We start from the raw sequence: 21,115 nt of genomic DNA, 5'->3' as shown, positions 1-21,115 counted from the left end.
TCATTTATGTATAAAAAATTGAATTTATTGGCATGTCAAACGTTGCAATATTTGATAATCTTGTGATGTATATTCAAAATCTTGTGATGTATGTTCGAAATCTTGTGATGTATATTCAAAATCTTGTGATGTATAAATCTTGTGATGTATATTCAAAATCTTGTGATGTATATTCAAAATCTTGTGATGTATGTTCGAAATCTTGTGATGTATATTCAAAATCTTGTGATGTATGTTCAAAATCTTGTGATGTATATTCAATATCTTGTGATGTATATTCTAAAACTTGTGATGTATATTCTATAATCTTGTGATGTATGTTCGAAATCTTGTGATGTATATTCTATAATCTTGTGATGTATATTCAATATCTTGTGATGTATGTTCAAAATCTTGTGATGTATATTCAATATCTTGTGATGTATATTCAATATCTTGTGATGTATATTCGAAATCTTGTGATGTATATTCTATAATCTTGTGATGTATGTTCGAAATCTTGTGATGTATATTCGAAATCTTGTGATGTATATTCAATATCTTGTGATGTATGTTCAAAATCTTGTGATGTATATTCAATATCTTGTGATGTATATTCGAAATCTTGTGATGTATATTCTATAATCTTGTGATGTATGTTCGAAATCTTGTGATGTATATTCGAAATCTTGTGATGTATGTTCGATAATCTTGTGATGTATATTCGAAATCTTGTGATGTATATTCAATATCTTGTGATGTATATTCGAAATCTTGTGATGTATATTCTATAATCTTGTGATGTATGTTCGAAATCTTGTGATGTATATTCGAAATCTTGTGATGTATGTTCGATAATCTTGTGATGTATATTCGAAATCTTGTGATGTGTGTTCTACAATTCAGTGATGCGTGCAATAAAATTGCATGACGCAACAGAAAAGTAAGGACAATTTTCATTGGTTAGAAATAACGAAAGTAGCTGAAGCGTCGGGAAAACCATGCAGGTGAGAAAAAACACAATCATCAGTTTGTTTATTGCAGCACTTATTACGAGATGCACGAGTGTTGTTCCTGGTGACATGATGGAGATATTTCGGCCTGCTAGGGAAAAAACTCAGTAAACGTAGATATATTGACAAAATTTGTAGGTACTTGTAACGATATGTCACGATGCTGCATTGTCAGATACAGTATTTATACATGCATGCTAAAAAGTTAAATCTCGTAGTAATCAATATAGCAGAAGAATAATGAAGAGTACATACTACAAAAACTGTGCAATTTGTAGCAAGATTAATTTTTGTTTAACAGCTGTTTTTATTACATTTTATTTCGTATTATTACTACCAAATACTGCTACCGTTTGTTAATGTTATGCACATGGTTATCTTGTACTTGCAAGTAAATGAAACATTTAAAAAAAAATAATGAAAAAATAAGTCATTTAGGCTATTTGATAATAACATGCTAAATGAACAGGTTTTGCTTTTTAATTCTCCTTCACTCAGTCTTTGTATAATGTATATTTTTAGACGAGCTGATCGCCAACCAGGAGATCAGAATGATCGCATCTGCTCCTGCCACTTTAAGGATGGTAAGAAGGAGGGGGACTCTGCATATTTTGCATGGAATGAAGGAAAGGCCATGGATTTCTCTGATCCTGAATGTACAAAAAGGTGAAATTATTTTTCAAAATGTGACCGACATCTTGTTTTTGGATGGTGGGTGGGTGGAGTTTAATTGAGAATATTTTACTAAAAAACTTTAAAAGGGTACATGTATAAACAGAGTAGCTTACAACTGAATAAAAAAATAATTCAAGTTTAATTATTTTACAAAGGAGGAAAAAACTCAAAAGTGAGGAGTCCCTGTCATCTTCACAGATGGACCAGTTGCAGATTCCACAAGCACCAAAATGTCAATATCAAGAAAAAGTAAAGCTCATTTAAAACACCAATGATGACAAATGACCAACACTGAAACATTTTCAATAATTTTTAATAATATATAAAGTTCTTTTAACTGTACATGATTTACAATATATTTTCAGTTGATATCAGAGCACAACTACTCAGTATCCTGCACATTTAACTGTACTCAAGAAATGCAGCGCCTCTCAACAGAAATACAACTGGAAAAGGAATTGCTTGCCCTAAAAATAGAGTCTAGTAAAAGGAAGCCAATATCAATCCACGATATTAAATACAACGAAGAGAAGGTACATTTAAAGGAATTCCAATTGTGATTTCCTATTTCCTAACAATTTCAGTTACTGTAATAAAAACTTGTTGCCATTGAGGGATGAACATCTTAGATTGACTGTTATGTTAACATATTTTGTTATTATTTGGGAGTGTTAGGTCTCTGATCAGCAGGGGCATTTTCTCTATATAAGAAGAAAATGGAGACTCCCTACCCACCCGATGTATTTTGTCGGACAGTTTTCTGTACATTGCAGGTAAATTTTTTATTTATTAACTTTCCAGCCTCTTATTGTATAGTACATTTTGGGGTTTGAAGTCAGTTTTTGCTTTTCTTTAATTTTTAAAAAAAATTATTTAAATTCTCCTTTTCTTAGAATAAAATTCAAAAAGTAGCTTCTGATTGTAAAGTATAAGACTACAGACATTGAACTTTGATTTGTTATCAAAAGGATTGATTTAAACTTGTCTAAATTAATTGTAAACAAAAATAAAAGGGGGCACCTGCTATTTCTTTAAGCGTTTTTCACTGGGGGGTGGGGAAACTTTTTTGTACATACTTGAGCAATAGGAGGGATTAGATAAGAATCAATTAGTATATCAGAGTCTTAAATAATATCCTTTGCATAAGCATAAAAAAATTCTATATCAGTCTTTTTAAAACCTTTGAATTTTGCTTAATTAACTACGATTTATCCAATTTTGGAGCTTTTTACCTAATTCTGGGTAGAATCCACCCTTATGAAATTATTGACTCAATTTTGACTTAATATCACTTTATTAACATTAAAGCACAAAAACAATTCATTGTACAAATATTTTATTTCTTACAGTCACCAATATATCCAAATATCATCACCGGCCCAGACGTCATTCACTCCTTTGAATTGTGCTGGTAGCAGTAAGGTGTCATCATTTGAGATGGTCACAGTATCCAATACACTGAAGTCACAGGACTCAAATTTCATACATGTTCACAGGTAGGTGTATAGTCTTTGAAATTACCACAATTGACTAATTCTGGGACAGGTAAGTATGTAAGTATAGGAATGAGAGCACCAAATCCCCGGATGCACACATGGCTTTGTTTGTTATGGAACATTAAACCGAATACTGAATGGGTAGGCGTTACGCCATTGGCTGAAATCAGGTATTTAATTGTTTTCATTTTAAAGTAAAATTAATGACCTTTGAAATAAATGATGGGATGAGGGAATATTACAGAAACTATAGAAATGCCAGGGAAGATTTTAGGAGTGGGGGTTGATTTTTTATGCCGCGTGTTCTTTACTGCGAATCTCTAAAAGTTGAAAATAACTGCAATTTTGACCTATAAACGCCATGGGACCATGTATTTTTTTCAGTATTTTTTGTTAGGGCTTAGAACAAAGTTTGAAATGATGCTAAAGATTTTTCTGAAATTGTCATAGTAAAGTACTGAGAGGGCCTAAGGTTTGTATGGAGTTCTATGGGAAAATAATTAGTGGTCTTTTCCCTATACAAGATGCTGTCTGATGGCGTAGTGTAGAATGTAGCGTAGAATGTTTTCCAAGTCAGCTTAAATGCAAAGGTTTGTTTTAAAATTTATCATAATGACTTGCAAAAATTTAATGCAGTTAAATTTATTGTATTCTTGAAAGATTGACTGTAACACAATTTTTTTACACAATTACAAATAATCAAATTAATTTTTTTCCAACTTTTTTTCAGGGTCTCTGCCAAAATCTTTTGAGGATTTTTCCTCTGCTAGAGCATCCATGGATGCAATTGAAACAATCCAGGACATCCCAACACATATGGATAATCAGGCCATGGCCTACAGTATGTACAAAAGTTGCCATACTTTTAAAGCAGTAACTTGCGTGCCTCCAAATGGTGCACTTACATTTTGCTCCATGCTGTACCCAGGTTCTACTTCTGATGTAGCTATTGTACGTCACAGCCAAGTTTTACGAAAGTTCAAAGCTGGAGACCTTATTTTGGTGGTCAAAGGTTTCACCATTCATGACCAGTTGCCCCAGGGTGTCTGCTTAATTATAAAAGCTCTTTTATCGACACGAGGCCAGTTTACCATACAAGAAGCAGCACTGTGTTACAAGATTGCTAAAGCACTTATTCATGTGGAAAGAGCCAACGAGAGGATAAAGAATTACGAGATTCTCCGTCACATACCATCTACTTACAGACCAATCTCAACAAAAATATTTCAACTCTGTTCTTGTCTTGTAAACTTGCAAGCTCCACTTTTGAAAGAAATTACTTAAAGATACATGTACTTATTATAAATTTGCATTGGCGTGTGACAGTATACACTAAACAGTGAAGATATTCATACCAAAGTGCAAGGGATAAGCAAATTTTGATTTGTTATCAATGTCAATGGTTATATTTGTTAACTTTGTAGTATGTTGTAATACATATACTTCAGAAAATGAAAATCCCTTTTGTTAGCATGGATTTATTACAAGAATGTTTGGCAATTCCATTCTTCATTTGACAATATAATTTGGAAGAGGGTTTACTTATAATTTTAAATCTCTAGTTTAAAGTATATTTACCTTTAAAGCACAACTCAACAAATTCATGTTTTCAACAATTTATCTATTAAGAAAGACCAAAATGTTACATTTTCACTTTGAGAATAACATCTTCAATTCATTAATAAAATGATTCTAAATTTTGATATTCTTTTTTTATGTAGTACATAGATTTTATTAATCATCATTGCTATTTAAAATAGTCTTATAAGCCAGAAGTTTTATGATGGATTGTGACATATCATATCATACATTTATGAGACTTAGGAACATTCAACACATTTAACATGATTACCCATTTTCCATTGTTAGAAAATTCTAGAGGTACAAAACTAAGTGTCAAGAAGTTCAAACCAGAACTCAGTTTTCCATCAGTGCTGGAATGAAAATGTTAATGTAGAAATCTATCAGCTTTGGAACATTTGCTGTCCATTCAATGTCTTTTACTATTCTAATCACAATGCAGTCTACTCTTGTCCACACAATTAAGTCGCAGAATGTTTTGTTACATATGTGTAGCTGGCCTTGAATTTGATGATAGTATGGGTGACTGGTTTTCAGGCACAGGGTATCTTGTTTAAGATCTAAAAAAAAATCAAAAAACACTTAAGTTGTGTTATACCAGTACATATCCCCTCCTTTTTCAATATCTTCATACCATATTGAACAGCTGCACTTGTAAATTAATACATGTTTTGAAATCATTTACTCACCAAGATTTTTAATTTCAAAGTACTGGACAATACAGATTTTTAATGTTATTTACCTATGAAAAATCCTTCAAATTTTGTGCCCCATCTGCTACTGTTGAAGACGATGCTGTATATGGACACTTCACCTCTACAATATTAGGAATGGCGTCTTTGGCTTCTGGAGTTTGATAAAATACACTGCATGTTGGTGGTCGAACAACTAAGCCATCAGGTGAAGCTCCCAACACTCCGGATTCATGCAACCATATCCTTTTCAGAAAAAATTATAATACTACTGAATGCAAACAAACCATAATACAATTGATTTTGTAATGCAAACAAAGTCTAAGTAGAGCTTTTATAATCCTTCCACTTCAAAAAGCAAATTTTCTGGAATATGTTGGTAACTGAATATTTATGCCCCGCCATGAATATGGCCGGGGCATATAGTGTTTGTCATGTCCGTCTTCCGTCCTTCTGTCCTTCCGTCCCACTTTGTGTTTAGCTCTGTTCAAAGCTAAGTTTCAAAGAAACTATCCAAGATATTTTCATCAAACTTCATATGCTGATGATGAGAGATATGCAACTGCATTAACATTTTTTGACCTTGACCTGACTTTTCTTAAATAGTGTTTAGCTCAGTTTTAAACATACCATTCAAGATGGTGTTATCAAACTTTACATGTTGATACAAACTTGCATAGATGATGCATCTAGAGATGAACACTACCGGACATGCTTCGGATGCTGGATCTGACCTACATTTTCCAGATGAGTGACCAAATTAAAGTTTTTGGAGCAGGTCCATTCTTAAGGAACTATAAGCCCTACTTAGACCAAACTTGCTTGGATGATGCATCTAAGGATGGACACTACCAGACTTGCTTCGGATGCTGGATCTGACCTACATTTTCCAGATGAGTGACCAGGTTGAAGTTTTTGGAGCAGATTTATTCCTAAGGAACTATCAGCCCTACTTAGACCAAACTTGCATGGATGATGCATCTAGGGATGGACACTACCAGACTTGCTTCGATGCTGGATCTGACTTACATTTTCATTCCCAAGTAACTATAAGCCCTACCTAAACCAAACTTGCATGGATGATGCAGCTAGGGATGGACACTACCAGACTTGCTTCGGATGCTGGATCTGACCTATATTTTCATTCCCAAGTAACTATAAACCCTACCTGAACCAAACTTGCGTGGATGATGCATCTAGGGATGGACACTACCAGACTTGCTTTGGATGCTGGACCTACATTTTTATTCCCAACTAACTATAAGCCCTGCCTGAACCAAACTGATCAAATTTTATACATGTACAAATTTCATGTTGCTTTACTAATATATCCTCGGCGGGGCATTCATGTCCTATGGACATATTTCTAGTTTTTTTTTACAATTAGACTTCAGTAATTGATTTCTGTTTGTCACCAGGATAAGTCCTGCTATTTGTTTTGACACATTGAATGTTAACATGTCAGAGGTTGAATGAATGTTATTTTGTGCTGTATACCTGACTGCTCTACAGCTGCATCTAAGTCCTTTTCATACTTTCTCAAAGCATCATCTTCATGAGTGATACCCCATGCAACAGCCTTGATGGACTCCAGATTGTAAGCCGACATCAGCTGTTTCTTCAGTGACAATGTCAATCTGGAGAAGAAAATATGATTTTTGGTTATTAATCTTATATTTCCTGCATCTTTATGTACAAATATCTAGTCATTACAGTCGAACCTCATTATCTCAAACTCAATGAGACCAAGAAAAATGTTGGAAATATCCGTGGATTCAAGAATAACACATAAAGAGTTATCAAGAATAAAATGTCCCAGTCTTTTATAAATGGTTTGGACTTCAAAATTACTGTGACATATCCATGAAATATGAGATAATGGGTTTGAGATAACAAAGTTTGACTGTAATTTTAAAAGTCTTTTTCGCAAAAATTTAATCACACGTCTTACCGCCTTTGCTTAGAACTGAGAACTGCACCAAAGTTGGAAGCTGATATGCTATATTTCCTTACAATCGACCACATTGGGTTGTTTCGTTGCCAATGCAGCTCTTTTAATGGATTCAGGGATAATGCATGCTGTAACCATACCATAGGGGTATCAGAATGAACATACTCTGGTGATGTTAACAGGTCTTCAATGAGAGGTACAGGTGGACCAGGTTCACATGGCTCTGGTTCAAGAATCCAATTCAATGCTGAAAAATTTCATTACTTGTGTCATTCTCAAAAATATCATCCATAATATCCATATCACATATACCAAGTATTTATATAAGAGTCCATACATTTCATTTTAGTGAACACTGTCATGGGTTTTTGTAATGTATGCATTACATATCAAATTTACAACTCACTTGCATATATTTGTTCAGAATTGTTCCTGTATATAATTTTGCACGTGGCATTCTTAGTGTGAAAATGCCATGTAAAAATTGGTGCAAATGTACAATTAATATTTACTTAATTATTAACAAGGTTTCATAATGACAGAGTATTTAAATAATAGAAGAATGATCTGATAATTCGCAAGAATATGAAACAAAATATTTTTTTTAATGCAATTGAATAATTTATTTTTCCTTTCAAAAATGTATGCTCATGTACAAAAATGCTATCATATTTATAATATTGTCTTTCCAATTATTCAAAGGTTGTTATTAATATTTTATTTATTACATAATATGTTCAAAAATTGGGCAATATACATAGCCAACTATATTATACTCCTCATCTTTGTACATTTGTTCACAATTAAAATTAACCATCGTTCAGTAACAAAATAACAGTTTCATAATACTCGTAATATAAAAATCAAATCAAACTTAAATAACAACAATAGTGACACCAAAATCATAACTTCCTTCTTATATTTTACCAATAAACCTTCCAAGGTGCAAAAAACACTGGTCACTTTCATCAAAGGGTCGGTTTAAAGCACTTCAAATATGAAGCAAATTTTTTAACAACTGATTTATTTATATTTAATGATTGATCATTTTAAAAAAAAAAAAAAAAAAAAAAGAGGCCCATGGGCCACATCGCTCAACTGAGCACTGTGGCTAGGAAAAAGTAAAAATTGGTTTTTTATTGAAAAGTTTAAATCCAAAAGTAGTCCCTTGACCAATCATGGCTTTGCTTTTCTTGAGAAGGTTATTTTTAAAGAATTTTCCTATATATTTCTATATAAAATTTGATCATCCTTTGTGGCCCCGTCCTACCCCCGGGGAACATGATTTGAACAAACTTGAATCTACACTACCTAAGGATGCTTCCATATAAATATGATCAATCAGGGTTTTGCTGTTCTTGAGAAGAAGATTTTTAAAGATTTTTCCTTTATATTTCTATGTAAAACTTTGATCTTCCATTGTGGCCCCGCCCTACCCCGGGGGTTATGATTTGAACAAACTTGAATTGACACTACCTGAGGATGCTTCCATATAAATAGGATCAATTATGGCTTTGTCATTCTTGAGAAGAAGATTTTTAAAGAATTTTCCTATATATTTTTATGTTAAACTTTGGTCAGCCATTGTGGCTCCGCCCTACCCCCGGGGGTCATGATTTGAACAAATTTAAATCTACACTACCTGAGGATGTTTCTCCATAAGTTTCATTTTTCCTGGCACAGTGGTTCTTGAAAACAAGATTTTTAAAACATACCATCAAATTTTCATTAATTCCCAATTATCTCCCCTTGAATGAGGGTGTGGCCCTTTATTTGAACAAACTTGAATCCCCTTCACCCAAGGATGCTTTGTGGCAAGTTTGGTTGAAATTGGTCCATGGGTTCTAGAGAAGAAGTCGAAAATATGAAAAGTTTACAGACAGACAGATGGACAGACAGACAGACAGACAAACAGCTAGATAGACAAAATGTGATCAGAAAAGAGCTAGAAATGAAACATTCCTCACCACAAAAGCCAGAAGAATATAGGGACCACCACCAGTAACATGTTTCTGGGAAGAACCAAACCATGCAGAGATAAATATCAATAGTCCTGAATCTTCGATGCAGGACCAAGTACGAGAATTGCTACAAACACTACTCCGGAGACTTACCTATTATCCTATGATGTAACGTACTTTGTCCACTGCAGCTGGTTCCCTCATAAGCTGGTAGCGAGGACAGTTCAGGATGTCCTGTCAACTTTATTCCTCAACTTCCTGTCTTGGACTGAAAAGCAATAAGTGGAAATCTTTAGTGTTGCCTAGTGACTTTGAATTAAAAAGAAAGTTTTTAGATTGTGAAGGGGGGGGGGGGGGGGGGGTACTGATGTTGTGCATTTTAATTAAATGTACGAAATCTGTATTTCACAGTTTAATGCATTCATGTATTTTGTGAATTGTCTTAGGATTCATGTAATAATTGTTGCTATGTATTATTAAGCACTAAATCTATTCAACTGCATGTGTAAATGGGGAAAATGTGGATATGTAAATGATGTATAATTGCAATGTGTAAAATGTGACATTTTCTTATATGAGGGAGTCTGTTCATGTAATTTTTTTTTCATTAATTATTTTATTTATCTTGATAAAATTATTTCAATTAACAATATTGTTTTTCTTACCAGTCTGATGAACTCAACAAAGGTTACAGAGGTGAATGGTAGAAATATGGGTATTACAGGTGTCAAAACTCTTCGTTGATGACAGACTGCATGCCGCACTGTAAAATCACCATTTTGGATCTTTAAAAGGGGAGGCTACTCCTGAAATCAAAGAAATTGTCATAAAAATGAGTAACCTGATTTTCTTTAGGTCTCACACAAGGAAATAATTTCACTATATGTTACTATATAGCTTTAATTAAATAAATTAATTAACTAGACTCTCAGCAGATAATTCATGAATGAGAAAAAAGATTAATGCTTAGACAAAATTTGAGATCAGAAAAAATATACCCCTTATGCAGCTTTTAAGAAAGAAAATTGAGACTAAACATACCTATACCCCGAAATACACATGGGCAAACAGCCAACACACCATCAAGGAAGTTACATCGATCATGCGTACCTAAAAAAAAAAAGAGTTCCCTTTGATTCAGTGGCACAATTCTGCTGATATGATATTCCTAGTGCATGAGTCCAACATTAAAACTGTAGACCTACGTAAAGTTCCTGAAAATGAAAAAAGAAAAGAAATATTATTGTCTCTATATACATCATACATAGAACTACATTTGTTCATTTTGATTGGCTATCTCCTTGCATAAGACCTTTAAGGGGTAATTTTATGATATTTACCATGTGCACTGATTGCCATAAAACTAAAGAAAAAATACCAGCCTTACAAAGTCACTTAACCATGACCTTTGACATACCTTACTAAGAATACCCTGGACAATTTGGTTTAACTTAAGACTTCTGAATTTTTAAATGCAGGTTTTGATAAATTAACCATTTAATATACTTATGAGCTCATAAAACTGTCCTTTAAAACTGTATGATAAAGAGTGTAAAAACTTTGAAACATGTTTGGAAAGTATTATCACACATGTGATATGGGATAAATTATCACCACAGAAAGATCAAAGAAAATCACTGCAGATATGCGACAATAATTCTTATCATTGTTTATTGTATGTCAAGTCTAGAATATGATATATCATTACAAATATTATGATTTTTAGCCGGGCACATTGCTCGTAGAGCAATGCTCAGCTATAGCGACGGTGAGCAACAGAAAATGCTGCTTCTTCACCGCCAAATTGAGTTTACGAGTAAAAGTATGGTACGTGACCAGCCGCTGTTGAGAAAACAAAATCACCTTAAGAAATAGTAAATTGAATATTTTTATCATAATATTAAATTGTTTAATATTTTTTCCTGGCTCCTTTGACTAATATTTTACAAAGTAATTCAACGGGTGCGAAAGGTTTTCCCATTAATCATAAAATATGCATCATATTCTATTTACATAAAATTAAAATTAGATTTATACAAGTGTTCTTTTTGTGAAACTGAGACAGAAACTATTGAACGCATCTTCTGGGAATGTGAAGTAGTCAAGACTTATTTGATAGTTATTGTTTTAGAAAGATTCAATGATTTTTGCAAATTTGATTAAATAAAATATCTCATTGCTCTGTGATTAAATATTTTATCTACAGAATGAGATGTAGTGGTAAATACTTCCTTGAACACTATCCTCCATAAATTGACAAGTATATTGCATATATAATCATTGACGGGTGAAACCCTGGAAGAATCTGTTTTTGTAATTTTTTTCCACTCTCTCTCTTGCTCTACTCTCTCTCTCTCTCTCTCTCTCTCTCTCTCTCTCTCTCTCTCTCTCTCTTAGAAAATGTATATTTGTATTGTATAAGTATGTATTATAATCTGTAAATAAATAAAAAAAAAAAAAAAAAAAAAAAAAAAAAAAAAAAAAAGAAAATGCTGCTTCTTCACCGCCAAATTGAGTTTACGAGTAAAAGTATGGTACGTGACCAGCCGCTGTTGAGAAAACAAAATCACCTTAAGAAATAGTAAATTGAATATTTTTATCATAATATTAAATTGTTTAATATTTTTTCCTGGCTCCTTTGACTAATATTTTACAAAGTAATTCAACGGGTGCGAAAGGTTTTCACCAGGTATCCCTGTCTGCATCATATTCTATAAACAATATAATTAAAATTAGATGTTAGATCGGCTCGCATACTCAACACACTAACATCTAACAAGTCATCCCATTGAGGGTCACGTAAGAGGTTAAATTCGGAACGCCTCAAGATTTATTTGCTTCAACAATATATGATGATTTTGCCAGCTGCGATTTGATTAATTGATAGAATTTGACCTCTGACGTGACCCTCAACGGGATGTTGTTAGATGTTAGTGTAGCGAGTATGCAAGCGGATCTAACATCTAATTTGAATTAGATTGATTCTATAAATAAAGGTTGTACTATCAGGCTAACACAAATGCAGGGAACATCATTAATGACTTGATGCAAATCTCACCGCTGAGGACACATCAGTGCAGAGACGTTTGACCTTAATCTTGCTGCATCGGTGTTTATTTACTTCTGTTTGTATATAAAACCGGATTACCCCAAAACGATACGTGATAAATATTTTTCGCTGTTAATTTCTAGCTATATTTTATTTCATTTTTAAAACTATTTAATATTATACATGCCATTGAGATATTTTTGTGTGTATTACATATTCTCTAAACGTCTGAACGTGATTTTAAACTGTCACCACAGTCCTTGTTCATTATCCTGTAAATGAGCCCGGCTCAATACATTTACTATAAAAATAATTGGACAAATTTGTGAATGACAATATTCAATGATGCATAGCAATTAATCTTTTCCTGACATTCACCTTCTCCTAAAAATTTGTCGTGTTATTTATTTATTTATTGCAAAGTCGTCCCTGGACTAGTGCTACGGTCAATGCAGCTGCAATGGGCCATGCAATTTCGAACCCTGCGTGGTGAGAGTTTGTCCCGAGACACAGTTAGATTATTCTAACTAGCACCAATATAGAATAAATCATACCGATTAATCAACATCACTACAATATGAGGACGTAAAAATAGGATAAAACATCCTTTAGTCCAGCAATAACTGAATAAGCCACTAAATTGTTTTTGATGTACCTTCAAACAAATCAAATTAATGTTCTTGATTCCCACTTTTCACGTTATGACTGACTTAGTGCTTCTTGATACCAAAACAATTTTTCTATTACCTATAATTTTGACTTTAGGTTGAATTCGCCAATTTCATGCTTGCGAAGTTGTGTCAATGTGTGCATTACGACCGCTCCGGCTACTTTCGTTATTTCTAACCAATGAAAATTGTCCTTACTTTTCTGTTGCGTCATGCAATTTTATTGCACGCATCACTGAATTGTAGAACACACATCACAAGATTTCGAATATACATCACAAGATTATCGAACATACATCACAAGATTTCGAATATACATCACAAGATTTCGAACATACATCACAAGATTATAGAATATACATCACAAGATTTCGAATATACATCACAAGATATTGATATATACATCACAAGATTTCGAATATACATCACAAGATTATCGAACATACATCACAAGATTTCGAATATACATCACAAGATTTCGAACATACATCACAAGATTATAGAATATACATCACAAGATTTCGAATATACATCACAAGATATTGAATATACATCACAAGATTTTGAACATACATCACAAGATATTGAATATACATCACAAGATTTCGAATATACATCACAAGATTTCGAACATACATCACAAGATTATAGAATATACATCACAAGATTTCGAATATACATCACAAGATATTGAATATACATCACAAGATTTTGAATGTACATCACAAGATATTGAATATATATCACAAGATTATAGAATATACATCACAAGATTTCGAACATACATCACAAGATTTCGAATATACATCACAAGATTATAGAATATACATCACAAGTTTTAGAATATACATCACAAGATATTGAATATACATCACAAGATTTTGAACATACATCACAAGATTTTGAATATACATCACAAGATTTTACATCACAAGATTTTGAATATACATCACAAGATTTTGAATATACATCACAAGATTTCGAACATACATCACAAGATTTTGAATATACATCACAAGATTATCAAATATTGCAACGTTTGACATGCCATCTCGTTATAACGAGCTAATTATCTCGTTATAACGAGTTAGTATCTCGTTATAACGACTTAGTTATCTCGTTATAACGAGTTATTTATCTCGTTATAACGAGTTATTTATCTCGTTATAACGAGTTAGTATCTCGTAATAACAACTTAGTTATCTCGTTATAACGACTTAGTTATCTCGTTATAACGAGTTAATTATCTCGTTATAACTCGTTATAACGAGTTAGTATCTCGTTATAACGACTTAGTTATCTCGTTATAACGACTTAGTTATCTCGTTATAACGACTTAGTTATCTCGTTATAACGAGTTAATTTTCTCGTTATAACGAGTTAATTTTCTCGTTATAACGAGTTAAAACTTGATCTTTAGTTGATATATCTAAGTGATAGGAAGTATAGTAGTATAACATATAAAACCGAGTTGATCAAGTTTGTTTATAGTGTGTATGATAAAGATTTTTTTTGAAAAACAGCAAATTAAATTATTTTTGTTTTTCTAGGGGTTGTGCCTGTGATTGTATTCTGTTTATGTATATACGATGCAGTTGATTTGTATTGTATACTTAAAAGACCGAAGACAAATACATGTACATGTATACGGAAACTTATGACTGTCTCTTGATATTGTGGGCAGTAGCCCCCGAATTTTACGCCCATGGCCTCATTGCTGATGCCACCATATTCCCCTTCTTCAAAACATTTCTGACTCTCAAAATAATATATATCACACTGGAAGTGTATATTATATAAGTTGCATTAACGCCTGCGTTAGCTTCCTATTATAATGTATTAATTTACGTAGTGAGACATTATGAAAGCTAATAAGTCATCCAAAACACATAAGAAAAATTCGTGTCTTTTATCGGAGAAAATTGTCATAAATAAATTGCCAAACTTTGAAGCAAGTACATTTGGTAATAGATTTTTTTGTATTGTGTCCTTGGAGACGTTCACGTATTTATGTGTAAATAAAGATTGCTATACTTATCAAATTGTGATTATTGACAGCAAGATTGTTCAAGACTGATATTTAAACCATATTGCAAATTAAAATAGCAACTTTTTATCAATTTTAAAGTGGAGTATGACCGATAATTGTCAACTAAACATCAATGGCATTAAAACTAAAGCCATTTTGAATTCATAACTAACTCGTTATAACGAGATAACTAACTCGTTATAACGAGATAATTAAATCGTTATAACGAGATAACTAACTCGTTATAACGAGAAAACTAAGTCGTTATAACGAGATAATTAACTCGTTATAACGAGATAACTAAGTCGTTATAACGAGAAAACTAAGTCGTTATAACGAGATAATTAACTCGTTATAACGAGATAATTAACTCGTTATAACGAGAAAACTAAGTCGTTATAACGAGATAATTAACTCGTTATAACGAGAAAACTAAGTCGTTATAACGAGATAAATAATTCGTTATAACGAGATAACTAAGTCGTTATAACGAGATAATTAACTCGTTATAACGTGATAATTAACTCGTTATAACGAGAAAACTAACTCGTTATAACGAGATACTATCTCGTTATAACGAGATAACTAATTTGTTATAACGAGATAAAATTAAGTCGTTATAATGAGATAATTAACTCGCTATAACGAGAAAAATAACACGTTATAACGAGATACTAACTCGTTATAACGAGATAACTAAGTCGTTATAACGAGAAAATTAACTCGTTATAACGAGTTAATATTTTTTTTTATCTTTTCAGAAATGAGCCTATCCGGCTTTCGTATACATGCAATCCAAAGCAAAAAAAAAAATGTTTTTTTTCCTTTTTATCTTGAAATTCACAAATACAAATTTTATTCGAAAACTATTTACATCTTGTTATCTTGTATCGTGCACCAGTAATGATAACATGTACTAGTCTGATCTGATCATTACCACAGAAAAGGTTGTATCTGGAAAAAATGAAAACAGATGACTACCACTGTATAATCTTATCCAGACCCTGTCTCCCACCTGTAACTGCTGGAGGACAAGGTTGGAGGCTGACTGGGTGACATCCGCAGTAGATGATCCAATGGCCATGACTCCTCCCTTAAACGAATCATTAATCATTATTATTGTCGAGAAGGTTCTATGATATGCTGCCACATTAGTACAGAATATGAGGTAGAGACCAGCTTTTGGGGCAGTAAATATTCCTGATGAAGGGTTATATCCACCTCCCACTTGGTAGATAATCTGTCTGAATATTACAGTTTGTCCAGGTGAAAATGCTTCATTATCACTTGCCTTAACTCCCGCTGTAAAACCAACGGTTGTCTCTAGACCTTGAAGAATTAAAATTGATAAAATTACAAAATTAAAATGAAAAGTGAACATTTTTGAAGATCGTCTACAAAAGTGTTCGACATCTTCCGTTTTCAGAATGATCCTCTGTATTGAGGAATTCACTTCAATATTTGGCATCATGAAATTTCTTTTTAAATATCATTGTATATTTAGGTTATTCTAGTAATTTTGAAATTTTATTATAAGTCTTATCACTAAATATTGATGTAATTGAAAGTACATAGTTTTTTGATAGGCAGAGTTGTTTAACCATAAAGCCAGGAATAAATACTGGCAAGATTTTTACATTTTGAAAAAAATTAAACGTTTCACATGATTACATAAATATAAAAGTAACGCCGTTGCATACATACGTATTTTAAGATCGGAAAGAGAATAACTTAGTTTTGCCGTACTGTTGCTAGATAATAAAGTGAGATTTGAATTCCTGCCTGTGTTTGTGCTATTAGTTTATGTTGTTCAGTTTGTGTCATCTGTTGTTGATGGAGTAAAGGTCCTAGCGCTGAGATATTATTTTGAACATCGAGAAGGGAAAGCGATAAGTATCTTTCATTTTGTTTAAGACTATTGACGACGGAAGTAATATTACTTGGTACTTCCTGTTCCCTGCTTCTGATAATATTTCTTAATGTTTGGATGTCCCCCGAACTAGATTTGTTCAATTCCATAATTGCAAGTGATGGAGTCTGTGCCTGAAGTTTTAGTTCTTTTGTGGTATCATCGACATTAGAATAAATTTGTTGATAGAACGTAGTATTCAGATTGTGAAGGTGATCTTTCAATATACCGTTTTCACTTTTAACGTCTCGAAATGAAGCTTCGAGGTTCTGAATCGTGTTGTTCAGCGTTTGTATCTGTTCTTCGGATGTCCTCTTTTGTTGCAGATTTTGTTCTTTTAATGCTGTCATTTCTTTATAAACCGAATTTAAAGTTGTTTCAAGATGAAGAAGTTGTTTGTACACATCAAGATCTGTATGTACGTTAGAAGATGCAGAAGTATTCGAGTTTCCATGAAGCAATGCTCCAGAAAATGAAATAATAGATAGGATCAACACGATGCCTGTAGTCCTCTCCATAGTTGAATGAGCTTTTGAGAAAATGCAAGCAATTTTGTTGCAAGTAAGATAACATAGCAAAACACTGTATATATAAAATTTATTGAAAATCCCCAAGTAAACTAGAAACAGAAGAATTTTTGCAAAACACATTAAGGTTGACCTGAAAATATGATTTTAACCTTCTTACAGATAAGAATATGTACTGGCTAAATCATCTCGGAGGATTATTATCAGTTAGCATTTTTAAATATAAACTATTAATTGAATTACCATTTTGAAATCTCTTTTTGAAATACTTGCACTTTCATAGACACACTCGATCAGTATACTATTTTAAAATACTTATCCATTCATCGAGGAAGTATTCTACACTGAAAGATTCAAGTGTTTTACCACAGATTAAGTTTGCACAACTGCAAAATTAAAATAACTTTTTTGAATAATTATAAATATACCCAGGCTAAGTTTCTCCTGCAATGTGCATTATGATCATTGCCAACCTTTTCATCAAACCAAAAATGATAGAAAAATTAAGTGAGTAGATCGCTTGTTTTTAACATTTTATTTCTAATCCATGAAAATGTCTTTAGGGTTGTAGGTTTGTAAAATTTGCACCCGCTAAATAAACTATATACCTACCAAAAAAAATATGAATAAAACATACCAAAGTAACAAAGAACAGAAAAATTTTACAAATTAATTTCATAAAATAAAGATAACATGGCCCTTATTAAAGATAAAAGGATGCGTTGTTTCAGAACATATCGATTGTGATTTTGTAAACAGTCAACCAGAGATATTGGCTTAAAAATTGATCGTTCTACAGACCATGAAAACATACTCTTGCTTACCGAACTAGCTTAAATGCATAAGCGCCAATCGTTGGATACCCATGGTATTTTCGTCTACAACGAGCAAGTTTCTTCTTTTCTTGCCCACAGATTTTGAGAAGATTTTTAAATATGCACCCACCACATTTTTTTCTTAAGGGTGTGGCCGTTCATTTGATAAATAATTACAAATACAGATTTTATTGGTAAACTATTCACTTCCAGTTATGTAAAGGCGTGTACCGGTGACGAAATTAGAATGGTAATCATAATGACAGAAAAGGATGTTTCTACAAAATGTGAGTACAAAGAAGAACCTTGAAGCTTTTGTATCCAGACTCTGTCTCCCACTTGTAGCTGGTAGACAACAAGGTTGGAGGCCGATTGGTGTACATACGAAATACCTGAATCAAAATAAGCCATCATTCCTGCCTTAACTGAACCATTAATCACCATCTGAGTCCAGTAGGTTTCATGAAATTCTGCCACAACTGTACTGAATATGAGGTAGAGTCCAGCCTTCGGGGCAGTAAACACTCCTGTTGTTGGGTTGTATCCTCCTCCTACTTGGTATTTAACTTGTTTGAATATACATGTAATTGGTCGTCCAGAATAAAAAAAAATTGTTATCGCCAGCTGCAACTTCGGCTGTAAAAGCCAGAGTTGACGCAATATCTTTAAGAATTAAAAAAAACCATTGCAACAACTTTCATTACATCGTAAATAAAATAATAAAGTTTTTATAATGACCATTAACAAATAATTTTGTTATTTGTTTTTTCTGTTTAATTAAAAAAAATAGACAGTTCAGAGTATATTTCAATATTATTAGTTACATAGTTTATTTACTATGGTACTGGATGATACCTGCATGGTTAGTAAATTTCATACCTGGCGAGGCGGAGCCAGATGCTTTGGGCATTCTCGTCGCCTCGAGGTGATACAATGTACTTTCCGTCGCATGTTGTGTTATACCCAGTGATTTATCGGTGTCAAGTAGATTTGTTTAGGACAGAATCAGAACATTTCGAACCAAAATGATGTTTTGAACGGAAGTACGCCATGTTGTGACGTCGTAGAGAGCCCCCTTAACTCGTATGAATTCCATTGTCCATTGGGACATGCATGTAGACCGGTCCTATAAGCCTAGGTTCCGTGTCGCGGTAGACGTCGGGAAGATAAAGAATCCTTCCCTGCTCAATAACCCAGAGTGCCGATCATATAGGTCTAAATTTGCAACCCAATCTACCAACAAATGGTTGTGTCTTAATATGAGGACATTTTTTCTCGAAGGGGACGTTAAAGAAGGAAACAAACATGATTTTTTAGGTCACCTGGTGACCTATTGCTATCCGTTTTCGTCCGTCGTCGTGCGTCGTGTGTTAACATTTGAACATTTTCAGCTTCTTCTCTGCAACCACTGAACCAATTTCAACCAAATTTGGCACGAAGCATCTATGGGTGAAGGGGAACAAAAATTGTGAATTTCATGATCCCTGCCCCCCTGGGGCCTGAGGGGTGGGGCCAAAACCACTAAAATTAATGCAATCTTTAAAAATCTTCTTCTTTACTCCTGGACATCAAGCAGTCGAACTGATTGCATCATTGTAATCAGCATTGAGTCCTCTACCAAAATTGTGAAATTCATGGGCCTGGGGTCAGGGGTTCTAGTGCTAGGGCGGGGCTAAATAAGTATATAGTGAAAATGCATTATTTCTTTGAAACTCTTCTTCTCTGCTCCTGGGTATTAAATAAACCAACTAAGTACATAGTTATGATGAGAAAGAGTGCCTCTACCAAAATTGTGAATTTTATGGCCCCAGGGCCAGGGGTTCTGGTGTTAGGGTGGGGCTCTATTGATTATATATAGTGAAAATACATGATTTCTTTAAAACTCTTCTTCTCTGCTCCTGGGTATAAAATAAACTAACTAAGTGCAAAGTTATGATGAGAAAGAGTGCCTCTACCAAAATTGTGAATTTTATGGCCCCAGGGTCATGGGTTCTGGTGTTTGGGGGGGGGGGGGCTCTATTGATTATATAGTGAAAATACATGAATTCTTTGAAAATCTTCTTCTCTGCTCCTAGGTATTAAATAAACTAACTAAGTGCATAGTTATGATGAGCAAGAGGGCCTTAACCAAAATTGTGATTTTTTGGCCCCAGGGTCATGGATTCTGGTGTTAAGGGGGGGGGGGCTCTATTGATTATATAGTGAAAATACATGAATTCTTTGAAAATCTTCTCTGCTCCTAGGTATTAAATAAACTAACTAAGTGCATAGTTATGATGAGCAAGAATGTCTCTTCTAAAATTATGAATTTTATGGCCCCAGGGTCAGGGGTTCTGGTGTTAGGGCGGGGCTCTATTGACTATATAGTGAAAATACATTAAATCTTTGAAAATTTTCTTATCTGTTTCTGGGTCTGAAGCAGATGAACTATCTACATGTATATAGTTATGATGAGCAAGGGCCCTAATCTTGCAGAATTGTGAATTTCAAGGCCCCAGGGTCAGGGGTGGGGGGCTCTACTTATATACTGAAAATGAATTAATTGTTTGAAATCTGCTCCTTTGTATCTATAAAACATTTATTTATTTTTTGATAGGCAATTTTAAGGGTGCCTTTTTAAGATTTGTGCAATGTGTGGACCTAGGGTCAGGGGTTTATGTCACAGTGTTTGGGGCACTACTGTTTATTGCTGAATATTACTGATTAGTTGGAATGCATTTTTGTTCCCCTACCCTGCGTATGGGTATTCAATAACCAAGCTAAGCAACTG

At 33.4% G+C, this 21,115-nt stretch overlaps 1 protein-coding gene and 1 long non-coding RNA gene across 4 annotated transcripts; one reads left to right on the top strand and one right to left on the bottom strand.

The window, feature by feature from the left end:
• The first annotated feature begins 738 nt into the window (after positions 1 to 738).
• LOC134272090 (uncharacterized) lies at positions 739 to 4,864 on the top strand. Of its 2 annotated transcripts, none has more exons than XM_062754330.1 (7): positions 739 to 986; positions 1,515 to 1,658; positions 1,823 to 1,916; positions 2,033 to 2,200; positions 2,343 to 2,440; positions 3,017 to 3,163; positions 3,894 to 4,864. In XM_062754330.1, exons 1-7 carry the CDS (start codon positions 907 to 909, stop codon positions 3,913 to 3,915), a joined length of 753 nt encoding a protein of 250 aa, XP_062610314.1. In that variant the 5' UTR covers positions 739 to 906; the 3' UTR covers positions 3,916 to 4,864. The 2 variants fall into 2 exon arrangements, with proteins under 2 accessions (XP_062610314.1, XP_062610313.1); XM_062754329.1 differs by having other exon boundaries at positions 742 to 1,099.
• LOC134272091 (uncharacterized) lies at positions 4,764 to 13,392 on the bottom strand. 2 transcript variants are annotated; one of them, XR_009993135.1, is made up of 9 exons: positions 13,145 to 13,392; positions 10,554 to 10,562; positions 10,390 to 10,458; positions 10,014 to 10,154; positions 9,502 to 9,616; positions 7,388 to 7,634; positions 6,934 to 7,073; positions 5,487 to 5,682; positions 4,764 to 5,304 (listed from the first exon to the last, which is right to left on the bottom strand). It is a non-coding gene; the product is annotated as an uncharacterized LOC134272091 (long non-coding RNA). The 2 variants fall into 2 exon arrangements; XR_009993134.1 differs by lacking the exon at positions 10,554 to 10,562 and having other exon boundaries at positions 13,145 to 13,391.
• Positions 13,393 to 21,115: the final 7,723 nt, after the last annotated feature.

This window comes from Saccostrea cucullata, unplaced genomic scaffold (assembly GCF_032062105.1).
Source record: "Saccostrea cucullata isolate Sc308-1 unplaced genomic scaffold, CSIRO_AGI_Scuc_v1 ctg2232, whole genome shotgun sequence".
Taxonomy (NCBI): Eukaryota; Metazoa; Mollusca; class Bivalvia; order Ostreida; family Ostreidae; genus Saccostrea; species Saccostrea cuccullata.
Note: the sequence above shows the minus strand (reverse complement) of the source record. Positions and strands in the feature narration are given on the sequence as shown.

What these genes read in the sequence shown, in the direction of transcription:
- LOC134272090 (XM_062754329.1), top strand. Translation starts at nt 981, where the DNA reads ATGCAGGTGAGAAAAAACACAATCATCAGTTTGTTTATTGCAGCACTT. An exon ending in AATGTCAATATCAAGAAAAA is followed by an intron (nt 1,917 to 2,032) that starts GTAAAGCTCATT and finishes ATATATTTTCAG; the next exon opens with TTGATATCAGAGCACAACTA. An exon ending in TTAAATACAACGAAGAGAAG is followed by an intron (nt 2,201 to 2,342) that starts GTACATTTAAAG and finishes TGGGAGTGTTAG; the next exon opens with GTCTCTGATCAGCAGGGGCA.